This window comes from Homalodisca vitripennis, unplaced genomic scaffold (assembly GCF_021130785.1).
Source record: "Homalodisca vitripennis isolate AUS2020 unplaced genomic scaffold, UT_GWSS_2.1 ScUCBcl_541;HRSCAF=2789, whole genome shotgun sequence".
In the NCBI taxonomy this organism is placed as follows: domain Eukaryota; kingdom Metazoa; phylum Arthropoda; class Insecta; order Hemiptera; family Cicadellidae; genus Homalodisca; species Homalodisca vitripennis.
Window position 1 is genome coordinate 203,340 of NW_025776686.1, and position 17,751 is coordinate 221,090.

The 17,751-nt window shown below is 38.3% G+C and overlaps 1 protein-coding gene across 1 annotated transcript; it reads left to right on the forward strand.

Moving 5' to 3' along the window:
* The first annotated feature begins 9,058 nt into the window (after window positions 1–9,058).
* On the forward strand, window positions 9,059–15,836 carry LOC124370837. Its single transcript, XM_046829138.1, has 2 exons — window positions 9,059–10,925; window positions 14,948–15,836. Exons 1-2 carry the CDS (start codon window positions 9,730–9,732, stop codon window positions 15,834–15,836), a joined length of 2,085 nt encoding a protein of 694 aa, XP_046685094.1. The 5' UTR covers window positions 9,059–9,729.
* Window positions 15,837–17,751: the final 1,915 nt, after the last annotated feature.

A 17,751-nucleotide genomic window follows, 5' to 3' on the forward strand; every position in this document is an offset into this window, starting at 1 on the left:
TTCAAGATTTTGTGCCGTAGGACGTCTGTTAAATACCTTAAGACATTTTCTACGGTCTTTTAGAGCCTTCGAACATTCCTCTGACCACCACGGAACTGCGTGACGATTTTTGTTTCCCTGAGGACTTGGGAATGCTCAATTCGGCCGCTGAAATGATGCAGTTACTATTTCAATGTCAGTATTTTGAGTATTAATGGTTAGAGGATTTAAGCTATTTCTAAATTCATTCCAATCCGCTTTCTGAATTTTCCACCTTGGAGGCCTGTCGATTGCAGAAGGAAGCAATTGAAAGGCTATGGTAATGGGCGCATGGACACTCCCTGACAGGTCGGGAAGAACGGACCAGTGGACCCTGGTTCCCAAACACAGACTGCATATCGACAAATCAATTGCCGACCACACGCCGGTCCTAGGACACATGTAGTTGGCCGACCCGTCATTAAGTACGACCGTTTGCACCTCATCCCACAACCCCGAAAGCATGTTACCCCTCTGACTACAATGACTGGAACCCCAGGAACGATAATGTGCGTTTGAAATCGCCAACAATCAAGAACGGAGAGGGAAGCTGATTGATTAGATCGCGCACATCGTCAAGGACCAGGTCGTAACGTAGAGGTGGGATGTATATAGAGCAGATTATTTTAATAGGAATGTTTATTGTTATTATAATTGCTTGTAGATTTGTAACGATGTTCAAGACTCTGGCGTTCAAACAAGAACCCGAAAGAATCGCAACACCGCCACAGGCTATTTCTTGCCGGTGATCTAATCGAAAATTGTCATAACCATTGATTTTAAGTGGTATGTGAGGAGCTAATTTGGTTTCTTGAATACAGATTATTTTGGGCCTTTTTGTATTTATAAGTAGTTTTAAATCCTCTAAATGACTTCTTAAACCAGTAACATTCCACTGAATAAGCATGATTTTATTTTATTATTATAATGCATGCAATATTTTACTTCTTTACTACATAGTGATTTTTTTCTTTGTTTTGTTACAGGGCGGAAAGTTCCACATAACGTTTGGAACTCCGTCCGGAGCTCCAAAGGATCCTCAACTGTGCCATCATCATTGATGGACAGTTGAGATGACTTAGATGATGACGTGTTAAGGTTCCTAACAGGCACTTTTGACCTGTTATCGACTTTGAATATTCTTCTTAAGCTTTTCTGACAATTTCTTTCTCTCTTCTAAACTTAAGGCAGGTTTCAAATTTTGCTGAAATTTATCTCTGTATGTAAGACCTCCTGGTGAAGGTTTAACATAAGACTGTGCAATAGGTTTAGAGGAGGTCTGAACGTCTCGGGGAGATTTACTTGGCAGGACCACAGACTGTTCCCTAGTACCTGCGGCGAGGTGCTGAACCAGAGCAGCCACCTGCTCAGTTAATGCACGCACCATACCCTTCAAGACTGTACATGAGGAACACTGTGCGGTCTGAACAGGGACAGATACAGCTTCAGAGTATGAAACTCCTTTTTTTGGAGTTGGGGCGACCCTCCTCCTGTACTCTTTACGCGCCTCGTTAAATGAAAACTTTTCGATAGTCATGATTTTGTATATTTCTTTTTCTTCTTTAAAAATATTACACTCTCTTGAATATGCCGGATGTTTTCCCTTGCAATTGATGCATCGCGTCTCATTTTTGCACCCCTAGTCTTGGTATCCTTCATCACCTCAGCGGGAACATGTCTCCGGGTTCGAACACACTTTACTTGAGTGCTCGAACCTCTGGCAGCGGAAACACCGCTGGGGGGTTTTTAAAGTACGGCCGCACAGAGAGAGACAAATAACCGGCTTTGGTTTCTGGCGGATGGGGTTTTGCAAAGGTTATAATGAGACCCGGGGTAGGAACCTTTACCCCGTTTTCGGTCCGAACAATCCTGACCACATCTGTCACCATCTCGCACTGCAACTCATCCTTTATTTCCTCTTACTGCAGTCCATAAGGTCTAGACAGAAAACGATTCCCTTGGAAGAGTTCAGAGAGGCATGTGGCTGGACAGTAATCGCTACCTGGTCGAAAAAGCTCGTCAATTTAAGGAACTTCTTGGATTGAATGCAATTTGCAGCCTCCACCAGGATAGTTCCATTCCTCAGCTTCCTTATAGATTTAGGTTGCCCTCCACAGGCTAATAAAGATTTGTGGATAACGAACGGGCTCACCTTAGTCAGGGTTTTTCCATCTTCCTTATGACTTAGCACAAGAAATAAAGGTGTAGGAATATTTATCTCTTCGTCGGTTTGTTCTTTTTCCATTTTTCTTTGCTTTTTTTGATCAAGCTCACATTCTGAGTCAGACAACTACCGGTTTTTCTCCAGATCACTTTGATCTCTTGTTACAACGCTTTTCCCTAGTTTTGGGGTGGTTTCGGTTTCCATAAGTATTTTAACCAGCGCATCGTGTGTAAGGGTACAGGCCGAGATACACCGGGAACGGGCATGCCCTCGATAAAACTGGGTCCCGTGGGAGCCCAGGTTAATCTACCCCAGATCCCCGGGGCCCGGTGTTGACTCGTTTAACAAGGCTGGGTATACTCGCACGGCCTGGGCTCGCACGTTGCAGCAGGAGCTCCGACACTCCTGCTCAATACACACTTCCTGACCAAGGACATCGAAGTGGCTGGTTTCTGAACCAGTACATGACTTACGCCTCGGCAGAGACAAGCTCACGTCAGCTCTCACCGACACCAAATAGGGCACCTAGTGCCGGTTTAAGCACTCCCAGCGAGCCATGTACTGGAACGGTCGAACAGAGCGGGTACTAATAAGACCCTGGAGGGGGATTGGGTAGGAATTAAGGAAATGGTTAGGTGGGTGTGGGCAGTTTAACGTCATACCCAGGACGGCGAGAAAATTGTTGGCTACAGTTTTTTGGGATGCTAAGGGCATCTTACTCGTTTAATTTATGGGGCGTGGTACGACCATTACAGCTGCAGCTTACTGTGAAACCTTAAAACGGCTACGACGAGCGATTCAAAACAAGCGTCGTGGTCTTCTGACATCTGGTGTTGTTTGTCCATGACAACGCCCACCCTCATACAGCTCAAAGAACAACAGAACTTTTGGAAAAGTTCAAATGGGACGTTTTTGACCACACCCCCCCCCCCTACAGCCCGGACTTGGCTCCCAGTGATTTCCATCTTTTCCCGTACATGAAGCGGTGGCTTGCATCTCAGAGGTTTGCGAGTGATGAAGAGCTTCAAATCGCTGACAGGTTGGCTACGTTGTCAGATTTTTTTAAAGACGGAATTTCAAAAACTGTTAAAAGATATGATAAGCGATTGAATTTGTACGGTGAATATGTAGAAAAGTAGAGAAAAGCTGTAGTTTTAGCATTTATATAATAAACTTTTTGTATCTCAACTGGTTTATTTTTTATTTCAAAACGGAGGTTACTTTGTGGACGACCCTCGTATGTTAATATGGAAAAAGATAAGGCGCAGTGCTCCCCTTAACTCATCCGTTGCCTCCGATTCTGATGAATTACAAAAGACAGCTTCTTGTTTTGATTTACCGGGGAAAGCACATGCCCTAGACACAACTTACTCTCCTTCTACAGGAGTGCACCAAACTTCAAACCATGCCAGGTACATCATCCACTCCGGGTCACCCTACTAAAAGACAGTGATCGTCTAAGACAGTCAGTTCTTATAAGCCAAGACAACCCTGCTTCAAACAACATTACCAAGAGAAGAGTTAGTAAAACGTAAAAAACAACCGGATGATTTGCGTTCAAACACACAGGTCATCATACAGAAACCTACACTTCAATGGAATAAAAATAAAAGGCAGAGAACTGTCATTCCTGATTTTGAGTCAAGTTCAGGACTTACTGATAATGTTAAGAATCTGCCAAATAAGTCACCCGCATCTTTATTTGGTCTGTATTTTCACAAAGATCTAATTGATCATATTGTCTTCCATACAAACTTGTATGCTACTCAGCGAGACGCATACAAGATTCCAAGCTGTAACAGAAGAAGAAATACGTTTATTTATTGGAATGAACATTTATATGGAGATGAAAAAGCTTCCCAGTTATCGTGATTACTGGTTATCTACTCCGGACTCCCACGATTCCTATATTTGTGAGCTAATGACTGTAAATAGATTTGGATGGATACTAAGCAAAATACATTTTAATGACAATGCTTGCAAACCTGAGCGTAGAGGAAACAACTATGATAACCTGTATAAGATTAGGCCAGTGTTTGATTATCTCTCAACATCCTTCATACCTTCATAGATCATTACAAGTCCCAAAAAAAGCTTGTTGTTGATGAGTCAATAGTGAAATTTAAAAGCTTAACCCTTCACTGCATGATTTTTTTTATTTAAGGTGAAAAAAATATATTACCTTCTAAATGCATAATATATACTAGGAAAAATAATTTAAAAAATCTAACTTACCCTAATTGTCCTAATTAGGCAATAATTTGGTATGGGTCTGAAAAGGGACACTGTGCGCATCCGTCAAATATATCCAATGTACTTTTGTTGTTGTTATCTAGTAACTTTTTGTTAAAAACATAAAATTTCATTATCTATAGTCATTAAAATGTTTAAAAAAGGATATTTTATGATATGATGCTATTCTACTAATTTCATTAAATAAAAATTATATTTACACTACTAGCAAAATCACACAAATAAATACAAATTACATTGTACTGTTCTTGAACACAGTGGCCTACTGATAATTATTCATTGTGATACAAATAAAAGCAGTTCTTCTTATTGTGCAAACACAAATGAACGTTGCATTTAGTACATTTAGAAGAAGTTTTTGCTGAACAATTAGGAAACTTGCATCTTTGGCGACTTTCTGTAAATTGCGGCCAGTGAGCAACCTGGTCAAGCCGAATGTCCTTTGGTGGAGCTGGAGCTGCAGGTCCTTTCTTTTTCTTTTCTTGGATCAGCTCTTCTACTTCATTGCGTGGCCGACCTCTTCCTGGCGTAACAGGTTTTCCCTGTTTACAGAGACTTACGCTCAATTCCATGCGAAAGTCACTCAGTTTCATGGTTGAAAGATTCCCTCTTTGCTTATTGCTTCTTCTGTACAACAACCAGGCGTTTACAATCATTAGGTCAAGAAGATGGTGAAATAATCTAAAGTACCATTTTTTGCTTCTGAGGGTATTTTTGTATCTACCAATCAAACTATCCAGTAGGTCAACCCCTCCCATATGTTTGTTGTATATCGTAACAATCTTTGGACAATCAATTTGAACATTTTTCTTTTGTTGTCTGTCAAACCGCTTGACAGAGGTTTTTGGATTCTCTCCCACAAAGGTCGATGACAAATTCACAGTTTTATTGTCTCTCCAGGCAATAGCGGATATTTCAACTCCCTCTACAGTACAACAACATTCCTCAGAGGATCCACGGGGCATCTTGTTGAAGGTCTTCTCATCCGTCAACTTTACATTTGAGAATCTGTTACGGCGAAATGTACCTAAACAGTGTACGTTTTTCTTCTCCATCTCTACAAGAAGTGGTAATGTCGTATAGTAATTATCAAAGTAAAGTTTATGATGACATGGAGGTATGTTTCGTGCTAGTCTCACAACTACATTGGCACTTGGGCCTAGATCTGGTTCTCCCAGTTCATTTCTTAGAAGAGGGTCATTTTCAAGGCCAGAATATATCTCTGCTTTATAACAAAATCCGGTGACTCCAGCTAAAACAAATAATTTATAACCCCACTTATGAGGTTTCATTGGTAAGTACTGTTTCAGGAAGTGGCGGGCCTTAGTTGCGCATATCTGTTCATCGACAGATAACGACTCTTCCATCGGTATGAGTGCACATCGGTCATTAAAAAATGTTAATAATGGTCTTATTTTGTGTAATCGGTCATGACCTACCTGTCCAGGAGGTATCATAATATTATTATCGTTAAAATGCAGATATCTTTTTATTGTTTCAAACTGACCAACAGACATTGTCTCGGTTATCAGCCTATTACCGAGAATTTCATTCCAATACTTTCTTGAATTGGTAATGTGTACAAGGGACATCATCGTACAAATACCAATAAACTTCCTAAGGTTTGTTGGCGTAAGGTTGTATGGTTTGTTGGGATCTGTTTGTATACTAAATTTGTGTGATTCTCTACATATTAGATCTACTAAGCCATCAGTAAAAAAAAAGTTAAAAAACTGTAGAGGTGTCTCTAATTCAAGTATATCTTGCGGTAGTTCAGTTTGCCCTGAAAATTGGTATTGTTCTGAAGGACGTAACATATTTTTATCGGCCCATTTTATTGCCGGCTTAGCCATAGGCCTACTAGACTGGCTAACTTTATTTTTCTTTGAATGGGGCGGTGGTGTATTCTGAGATGGTGTATGATTGTCAATAAAACGCCTACCTCTTTTTCTGGTAACCTGTTGCTGCTGTGGAGTGGATGGTGTAGATTCATTCTCAGATGTCAGATTATTTGTGGAAGTTGTGGAAGAGGTCGGTAGGTCTACATCTATGTCTTTACAAATAGGGGGTTCAGACGTTGCAATACAATAAAGTAAATCATCACTTGGTTCTTCTGGCACATAACCTAGGTCTACATGTTCATTATTCAAAGTACACGTTGGGTTACACTCATCGTCACTGTCGTCACTTTTGTCTAAATCGTCCTCACTGTCCACTGGTATAGCCAATGCTTTATCTAATTCGTAGTATAATTGTTCATCAGTTAAAAATTCAGACATAATGAACACAAACAGAAGCACAATATAAGATTAGGTTGCTGCCAACTCTAGGAACAGACTGAAAAAGTACAGTAAACAAACAACAGGTGTTTACTACTGCAGGTGGATTCACATTGCACAGTGGGTCTCAGGAGGAACATACCGTTTTTACATGATAAATGTATTATGTCAGTATTCAAGTGAATAAATCATTAGTACTAACATTTTTTAAGTATATTTGAGACGGTAAAACATTTTTATTATTAGACTTTTAACAAAATTATTAGACGAAAATAAATAAACAAATACCATATTCTACGTAACAGCTGAAACCATAGCAACAAAGACAAAATTAATTCTGTTGTCCGTCACGTAGCGGTTCCTAGCGGAGAAGCTTGGAACTACGTGCTCGCCATGCTTTGGGCTTCTCAAGGAACACTATGCGTTCACGTCCATTAATAGTTTTACATTAAATAAAGGGGCAAAATCGGTTTGGGTCTCATGAGACCCATGATGCGGTGAAGGGCTAAAACAATACATTAAAAACAAGCCAATCAAGCGAGGATTTAAAATTTAGATGCTCTGTGACCAGACAGATTACAACCTTTGTTTTCAAATTTATCCTGGAAAACAGACTGATAGTATTGAAGTTGGGCTTGGGTCCCGAGTTGTTCTAGATCTGTGCAACGATTTTACTGGCAAACATCATATGTTGCTTATTGATCATTTCTTTACTAGTCCTGCACTACTTATCGAACTAAAGAAAACCCAAATATCTTTGCCTGTGGAACGGTAAATCCTCAAAGAAATAATATGCCTTAACTAGCAGAAGATAAGAAACTTAAGCGGAGAGTTTGACTGGATGCAGTGTGATGAAGGTCTTACAGCATTCAAATGGAAGGATAACGAGTTTGTTCATTTACTGTCTTACTATCATGAGCCTTCGGACACACTAACAGTTCAAAGAAGAGAAAAGGATGGAACCTTAACTGATGTTTCTTGTCCTCATATCCTAAAAGACTATAACAACATCATGAACTATGTTGATAATTTTGACAGACTGAAAGGGGATTATGCCTTGGATAGGAAATGCAGAAAATGGTACTTAAGAAACTTCTTTCACTTAGTTGATGCATCTATTACAAATGTTTTATTCTCAACAAACTCCTCGGTGTAAACAAGATAACAAACAAGGATTTCACAAGAAAAGTGTACCAATAATTGCTTGATTTAAGAATAATTGAAGTGAGTAATGTAAAAGCTCACCCAGCAACAAAAAGCATAGAAGTGAGAGCACATAAGCATTATGTTGACAAGTGCATTCGCCAAGAATCAGCTTCCCTATGCCAATGCATTCATCAATGAAGAGATGATCGAGATGCAGTACAAAACAAAGGCCAGTTCGATCAACGTTGATCTGCTCTACCTGCAATGTGGCCTTATGCCTTAGCAGACAAAAACGTTTTTCAGGTTGATCACCAAAAGTAAATGTGCAGTAAACTTTGGATGAGAAACATTCAAGATTTTGGAGGCAAACAAAAACGTGTTTGACTATTAATCTTGAGATTATCGTAAGTTTAGTTTTATGTAATTAATAAAACACCTGTTGAATACCTCTGTGTCTAATTAAGTAACCTTCTAAGCTCCATTAAATATTATGTTATTGTTGCAGAAATTGGACCTTGTTTATAAAGTATGTCAGGTGTTTTGCTTTTGGGATAAAAACTCAGAGACACATCGGAAGAGAAGTTAGTAACCGTCCAAGGTGGGATATCACATTCATGTGATATAGCACAAGGAAAATCGGTTAAGCCGAGATCAGCTAGGCAGGAGAGAGCTATTATTCCAAATGGCCTAGGAGAGTTTGGACGAATGTTGTAGTATTGATGTTTACAGCTATTAAATACAGGGTCGTACGCGGGATTGTTTGGTCTTGACTTGAGAGCATGAAAGTAGTTTATAATTATTTGGCTTCTTCTGTATGATAGAGGTGGTTCTCCAGCTTCTGCAAGCAGACTGGGTATAGGGCTAGAGCGAAAAGCTCCAGTGGCAAGCCTTATTGCATTGTTTTGAATCGAACATTCTCAGAGCGGATGGTCGAGCTGAAGAGTAGACCTGGGCACCATAGTACAGACACGAACGATGTGCGCTCTGTAGAAACGTAACAAGCATGTTCGGTCTGCACCCCATTTTGTACCTCTAATGGCTCCATAAGGTTTAAACGTTTTAGGCACTTGCTCTTGAGTGCTTTAAGATAAGGGATCCACGTTAGTCGCTAGTCAAAAATTATCCCGAGAAACCTTGCTTCGTCGGTAACGGTTATAGGGTCAATCGGGGCTAATGTGAAACACACAAAAAATTTGGGGTTAATGTGAAACATGTAAATAATTATTAAGTTTTTGTTAGATGGATATCTAAAAAAAATGTCATTTTGTAGCTTGTATATTACTTAGTTTAAACCCATTTTAAACATACATAGAATCCACTTATGTATATACAGAAAAAAATAAAAATCATAGTCATGGAATTTTACGTAAAAAAACTTTTAAACGGAATGCAAAAACTTTTTCTCAGTCATAAAAAATAACTATCAAAAACCCAATAACTAAATTGTTAGAAATTCTAGAGGAGTTGGTGAGTATTTTTAGCTATTAATGTTTGTCTTAAGTCTAACATAACCTAAAATATTAACCACCAAAGTTGAGGGGCTAATATGAAACAGTGTTTGGGGCTAATGTGAAACAGTGGTTGGGGCTAATTTGAAACGCTGACCAGGATTATTTAGAAACAAAACTTGAACAACACTATTCTACAACATAAAATTTGTATCCACCCACCACATTTGAACACAAATAAATGCATATCTTTTTGATTTTTCATGCAGCTTCTTTTTTTTACTCTGTGTTAAAGGTGGGAATTTTTATCAGCTGGTAGTTCCCAATCAGCTGTTTCACAATATTGTCTAGTTCATTACCATTTGTAGCTAACCTCAAAACACCCGATGTGTAACTAAGTGTTGTGTTTGTTATTTTGAAAATGGTGCGCACTTACAAAAAGAAAGGAAGTAGAAGAGTTTATCCAGAAAACATTTTGGATGAAGCTAAGAAAAGAGTAACTAAAGGTGAATCATTGCGTAGTGTTGCTAAAGTACTCAGTATTGAAACAACTTTCTTGTTTCGTTATTTAAAAAAGTGTGAAACTGCAGTTGATTTAAGACCTCCAGGTCACAAACATGCTTTGAGTAATGAGATTGAAAATAAATTAGCTGATCACTTGAAAGTCATGGCTAAAAATGGTTTTGCTCTGAGTAAGACTGAAGTTTTGGACGTTGTTAAGGAATATGTTGAGCAAAATTCGTTAACTGTTCCATTCAAGGACAATCGTCCAGGCCATGATTGGTACATTGGTTTTTGCAAAAGGCATAAACTAAGCTTAAAAAAAATGGAGCCTCTGGAGAAAGCACGCAAAATAAACACAAGTGATCCTTTTCTAATTTATGAATTTTACGATTTGCTTGAAAAAAAAATAGAGGAATTGGATATTGCAAATAAACCATCACATGTGTACAATCTTGACGAGACATCATTCTGCTCGGATCCCTCAAGAGTCAAGTTTGTATCAGGCATTGGCCAAAAAGCTCACCGTACTCAAGAAGGAACTGGTAGGGACAATACTACTGTACTGGGCTGTTGTAATGCAGCAGGAGTAGTTCTTCCTCCTTTAATAATTTTTCAAGGAGCAAATTTATGGTCCTCTTGGAAAGGGCAATATGATTTGCCAGGCACCTTCTATGCCTGTAGTGAAAAGGGATGGATGACATCAAATATATTCAATGATTTTTTTGTGAAGTTCTGCCAAGAAGTGAAAGAGAGACCTCTTCTGCTGATTTACGATGGCCATATGACCCATCTAGATGTTCACACTGCTATGTATGCTAGACAGAATCAGGTTACAATAATTAAACTTCCAGCACACACTACAGACGTTCTCCAACCTTTGGACACAACATGTTTCAAAACATTGAAATATGCATGGGACTTAAAAGTAACCGAGTGGTACAGACTGAATCAAAGAAAGATGCAAAAGAATGAGTTTGTCGATTTACTCTGTCAGGTTTGGCATAATGGTTTGACACCAGATAACGTTAGAAAAGGCTTCAGCCATGTAGGCATATTTCCATGTGATCATGCTAAATATCCTGTATCACGCTTTGATGCGGAAAAGCTGGCCAGGTACAGCGACGTAACTAGGGGGGGGCACGCGGGGCATGTGCCCCGGGCGCAAGTTGTTGGGGGGGCGCCAACACGGCCACAGATTTTTCTAATAAAAATTGTTGAAAATATTTTTTAATGCGAGGTGTGTTGCAAAAGAAAATCATTATATTTATTATTTTTATTTGATTTAAGTCTAAGAAAATGCAAAGTGAAATGATGAATGCTATCTGACTATTTACGAATCATGTTTACGGTCTGCATGAACTTGTACAGAACGAGTATGGGCACACTGTGTTATCTGTGGAATGACTCACTAGGACGGCGCGGCGTCAGACACTTCCTTCCCCTCCCGGCTCCCACCCGCAGCTCCCCCATCCCTCTCACCGCACCACACATGCCACATTGCCACAAACACAACACATCGATGCTCGCTGGCCTGACCTTGACTAACAGACTAACTGCGTATGTTGTGCAGTTGTGCACTACTATTGTTGACAATAGTTCATACTTCTACTTCATTATATACATCATCAGTGGTTCGGTTCACGTAAAGTGGTTGCGGAGCTGTTTCTTTGAGTGTTACTAGCAATATTATTTTCGTGTTTGTGAATATTAGTCATGTCGAAAAAACTGTCTGGTGCGGAAAATCGCAAAAGAGCTAAAGAGAGAAAAAAAGAAGCACATCAATCCTCGTCTCTTCTATCATCATGGCTAAATGAAACAAACAGTAAAGGTAGGTAAGATAGATATACAGTACTTTGTTACTTTGTATTTATTAACTAATACAGATTAATGATTAACTTATTGAAACCTTAAAAATATATCATAATTAACTTTTCTGTAACTGTAGCAGCGTACTATTGATATGAATCTGTGTTTAAAAAATATATAATTGAACACAGGGTTTAAGCTTTCTTCTTCTTAAGCTATTTCTTAGAAACGCTAACAAGCAGCAAATCTAGTCATCGTCACACTTGAAGACGACATTTCGCTTTAACCAAGAACTAAGAACGTCATAATTTATTTAAAAAAAATAGTATAGTAGGAGATGCTTTGTCGGCAGTATTGTTTAATTTAGCGTTTTAAAACTATGCTTTTAGATAAATACGGCACAATTTAAACAGCTAAGTTCTACCACAAATTGACAAATATACCAATAATATTATTTTATCGAATGAAGGTAACTCGAATTTTTTATTTTTTCAGATGAAATCAGCTGTAGTACAAGTACGACTTTTGAAGATGGAGGGTCATCAGCTGATGCAGTCCAAGACGTGTTTTCAACTAATGCTAATCTTGGTACGGAAAATCTTCAGCTGGAAGAACTTCCAGTTGTACCAACGGTCACCCAGGATGACGTCGAGGGTGAAGAGATCGAGATGTTTCAACCGGAGCAAAAGTATAATAATGGTACGTCTACGAGTTTGACAACTGATCCAACCCATGGTGAGTCTACTAAATCTATTGATCTAAAAGATCCGGGGAAGTGGCCTAATACCATTTCGGATGCAGACAGATGTTTTCTCGTATCGAGATTATTGAATGAAGGGAAAATAGAACCTGATCTTAACAATACTTTAAGAGATGGGAGACAGTTGACTAAAGAGTGGTTTACAAAAATTATGCCTAATGGCTTAAAAGTACATCGAACATGGCTAGTCTATAGCAAATCAAACAATTCCTTGTATTGTATCCCATGCAAACTTTTTTCGCACACTGAACATCAACATCCACATAAGATTTCTGCTTTAGCCAAAGATGAAGGGTTCACTCAGTGGAAGAAATTGAGTGAACGGATTCCTGAGCATGAGAACTCCTTAAATCACAAACAGTGCTTTTGTGCTTGGAAAAATTTAGAATCTAGTTTAAGTAAACGTTCTGGCATTGACAAAGAACTACAAGACATGATTGCACTTGAAGAGGCACACTGGAAGGGTGTTTTGTATGCTATCATTGATGTAATCTTACACCTAGCAAAAGATGGCAGCCCATTACGAGGCTCCAATGAAAACCTGGATTTCAGTGACCCTAGATGCGGTAGGTTTTTGAACACTATTGAACTAGTATCTCATTACCATGCACCTCTGAAAGAGCACATTCTTCGCCATAAAAAAGGCCAAGTCAGTTACTTTTCGCCGCTCATCCAGAATGAATTTTTAGACATTATTGCAGGAAAAGTCAGAGAAAACATATTTTGTGACATCAAGGCTTCAAAATACTTTTCAATTATGTTTGACTGTACTCCCGACGTAAGTCATTTGGAGCAAATGTCTCAAGTCCTTCGTTATGTGAAAATCACCGAACAGGGTCCGGAGGTAGTGGAGAGTTTTATTGATTTTGTAAAAGTTGGTGAAAAAACTGGATTGGGTCTTTCGCAAGAAATTTCAGAGAAAATCAAAAAAGATGGCTTAGATTTGAAGAACTGCCGGGGCCAGTGCTATGACAATGGTTCGAATATGGCTGGCAAATACAAAGGCGTCCAATCTAGGATTCTTGCCGAAAACAACCTGGCTTATTTTGTGCCTTGCGCGGCTCATTCCTTAAATTTAGTAGGTGCAAATGCTGCTAGTATGTCAGGGGAGGTACAGTCATACTTTGGAACTCTTAACTGCTTGTACAATTTTTTTGCTTCCTCGACCAATAGATGGGAGGTTTTATTAAAAACATGTCCCTCTATCTCTAAAACTACAAAGTAACACCAGATGGTCGACTAAGAGGGAAGCTGTACAAGTTATATACAAGCATCTAGGTAAAATTATAAATGCTTTAAATGACCTCAGAACCAGCCTAACTACCTCAGATGAAACAAAAACTGAAGCAGCTAATCTTTTGAAAAATGTCAAGCAGTTTGAGTTTATAGTTCTCTCCTGTTTTTGGTACAAGCAATTGACCCGCATTGACATTGTGAACAAGCTCCTACAAGTGGAGAATATCACCATACATAGATCGGCCAAACACATCAGTCGATTGATCTCTGAACTAGACTCGGAAAGGGCAAACTATTCAAACGCTGCAATGAAAGAAGCCAAAGAAATGGCAACAAATCTTGGCCTTGATCCTCATTTCAAAGTAGTTCGAAAGAGAAGAAAAAAGCGCATGTTTGATGAGAATGCCGAAGATGAAGCACCTGAATTCTCAGAAGAGAAGAAATTTCAACAGCAGCTATTAGAAATCGTCGATCGCATTCTTTGTGAACTCAGAGAAAGATTCAACTCTATTCAAAACATAAATCATTTGTTTGGTTTTCTCAACGGAGCTAGCTTTGGAACAATGAGTGGGGATGACCTAAAGGCTAAAGCAATTGAATTAGCCTCCAAATATAAAGAAGACTTGGACAAAGACGAATTGGCAACTGAAGTGGAAAGTTTCAAATACCATGGTTTGGATTTAGTACCAAATATCCAAACAGCCAATTCGATTGATCTTCTGAAATTTTTGTGTGTGAACAAAATGGAGGATGTATATCCAAACATAATGACTGCCTTACGGATCTTCTTGACAATTCCGGTTTCAGTGGCTTCGAATGAAAGAAGTTTTAGTAAACTTAAAATAATAAAAAATTATTTACGGAATTTGACAGGGCAACAGAGGCTGACAAACCTAGGGATTATTTCCATTGAGCACCAGGTAGCCTCAAAACTATGCTTCAGTGAGATTGTCAGTACATTTGCTGCAAGAAAAGCCCGAAAAGTTAAATTCTAAGAACAATTAAATGTTTAAATCAATATTTTACATAATTTACTATCATAAGTGTTTTAGTATAAATGGTGTTGTTTTGAAATAAAACTATTTGTTTTTGAAAATACGTATTCTATTATTTACCAAATATATTTAGGCCTATATACTTTGAACTTGAGGTTGAGTATTTTAAGATCAAGATTCAAGATAGTATTAATGTAGCGTACCCGGTACCGATGGACACACCACACTTTTTAAGAGGAGTTATAAGGAATTAGTTTCAGTTCAATTGGTGGGGGGGAGGGGCGCCAAAATAGGTGTTTGCCCCGGGTGCTGAATAACCTAGTTACGTCGCTGGCCAGGTATAGAGCTTTTAAACAAACTGGTAGGTCCAACTGTGATGGGAACCAAGAATGCATAACAGCTGAATCTTTTGAAAATCCAAATACTGTCACTGAGTCTCTGTCTCTGGGCAATGTAACACCTTGCACTTCGACATCAGATAAGCCACGAGATCTAGAAGTATCATTGTCTACATCTGATAAAACAATGTCTAAGCCTAGTACTAGCAATTCCGAGTCTCTTATTGGATCACCTGTAGGTGATGGGTCACAGTCTTCTTCGTCTTTTGAGATGTTACTGCTCCAAAAAATTAATAGAACTCTTGCTCCCAAAAAGAAGAGAAAAAGAGTAGACGCAAGCTCAAAAGTAATTACAAGCGATGAATGGATTGCTGCCGAGCAATTGAAAAAAGACCAAGAAAATGACAAATTGAAAACAAAAGAACTGAAATGTCTTGGTAAGCTAAATAAAGGAGAAAAAACTGCTAAGAAATCTAACGCAAACAAAAAGATTAGGCCTAAAAATAAACAAAACCTCCTATCATCTATTCCTCTGGGTAATGGTAATCCTCTAACTTCAAATGCTGAAAGTAAGAAAACCAATGCAGAAAGTTTAGATGAAATATCGAGTGGTAGGCCAACAGTAATTACCCAAACTGACAACCAGTTGTATCTAAAAATGGAAAACAGTAGTAGGCCCATGAAAAAGAAGCAAAGAAAGGCAGGACATATCAAGATAGAAATAGATGAAGATACCTCTGATAGTGATGAACCGTCTCTTTGTGATACTGACGAGGAATCGTTAAGTGATTTAATTTCCAACTCCAAAAAGGACATAATCAACCCTGTTGCATATGAGGCACCTGTTTTTTCAGGAAAATATAAAGAAAGGGACTTTTGTTTTAGTTGATGTTAAAGGTGGTAAGAGGAAATCAACCCATTACAAATATGTCTGCCTCATAGAACATGTCGATATGGATGATGGTGAAGTTACCGTACAAGGCTTAAGGTGCTGCAATGATGAAATTACCGATTTTGTGTACAATGAAGGGGACATATTCAATATTGATTATATGGATATAGAAGCTGTGTTACCTTTCCCTTTGACCACATTCAAAAATAGAAAAATTACCTATGTTTTCCCTGGTTGTGTTAATGTTTTTGAACAATGAATGAACAAAGATGTTGATTTTATATCGTGATTTCTGATTTTTAAGCTTTCTATTTCTGTGAACCATTATTTTTGGCCTAATTTATAATAAAACATTTACAAATTTAAAGCTTGAGAGTTGTTACTAATTTCCCTTAGATTATTTATACCTAAATCCATTTCAAAAAAAATTTATCCTTCCTTATTTTCGTATTAATTAGTGAAATATTTTAGTTTCCATATTAAAACATGAAAAAAAATCATTAAAGATAAAGTTAAGCAAATTAAAGGTTATGGAAATAATAGATTATATATATTTCTATAAGCTGATATGTTTTTAAGTAATCAGATGCTCATAATATGGTAATTATTGAGATGTTTCACAATAGCCCCTTGGCTGTTTCATAATAGCCCCTTTTCTTGGGGCTAAAGTGAAACACTGTTTTATTTTTTTCATGATTTTATTTTATGACATAAAACATTATTGATACCATTAACTTATAGAGGAAACAAAGCTACAAATTGCTGAATTTTTGTTTGTGGGTTAGGGCAAATAGATTAAAAGTTATATTGCAAAGTTTACATTTTTGTTTCATATTAGCCCCGATTGACCCTAGATTATACGTTGCAGCAGGAGCTCCGACACTCCTGCTCAGTACACACTTCCTGACCAAGGACATCGAAGTGGCTGGCTTCTGAACCAGTACATGACTTACGCCTTGGCAGAGACAAGCTCACATCAGCTCTCACAGACACCAGATAGGGCATCTAGTGCCGGCTTAAGCACTCCCAGCGAGCCATGTACTGGAACGGTCGAACAGAGCGGGTACTAATAAGACCCTAGAGGGGGATTGGGTAGGAATTAAGGAAATGGTTAGGTAGGTGTGTGCAGTTTAACGTCATAACCAGGACGGCGAGAAAATTGATGGCTACAGTTTTGATGGAAAGGTCGAAAGGATCGGGTACTAAAAATACCCTGGAGGGGGATTGGGTAGGATTAGTGAAATGGTTAGATGGGGGTGGGCGTCCCCCCAGTCATACCCAGGACGACCATTCACTTGTAAATACATTAATTTCATCTCAAACAATATTTCTTGCTAGGTAAGACCGACACCTACTCATTATCGGTAGTGCCAAATTTCACTACGATCAAGGTAATTAATTAGATCATATTTAGTAGTGATGTAACTTTCAGAAAAGAAAGAAGCCTCTCTATCGCTAACTCATCATCGCATAATATATCTTTTAACGAATACGGCAGATTTATACTGTCTATACTGTAAGTAGCGAGGTCATTCAACAAGCACATGTTCCAATATTGACAGCAGTGTTGCATGTAGCGCAGATCGCCCGGACATTAATTTCATCAAAAATAATTTTTCTCCCTTCGTAAGTCTGACACATACTCATTATCATCGGTAGTGTCAGATTGCTAAATAAACCATATTCATCCATACCATGCACAAAGCAAAGAATAACAACTAAATTTTACCATAAGTTTAAAATTTATATCTTTAACATAGAAATGGCTGAGTTTTAACTCAATAAAACTAACAATCAATTAAAAGAGTGATTCAACTATAAACTCGATAACAATATATGAATACACTTTAACTCAACCATTTAACAATAATTAGTTTGATATTAACTTTATTGTAATACCTCTTAACAGGAA

What these genes read in the sequence shown, in the direction of transcription:
- LOC124370837 (XM_046829138.1), top strand. Translation starts at nt 9,730, where the DNA reads ATGGTGCGCACTTACAAAAAGAAAGGAAGTAGAAGAGTTTATCCAGAA. An exon ending in GATGCGGAAAAGCTGGCCAG is followed by an intron (nt 10,926 to 14,947) that starts GTACAGCGACGT and finishes GTCGCTGGCCAG; the next exon opens with GTATAGAGCTTTTAAACAAA.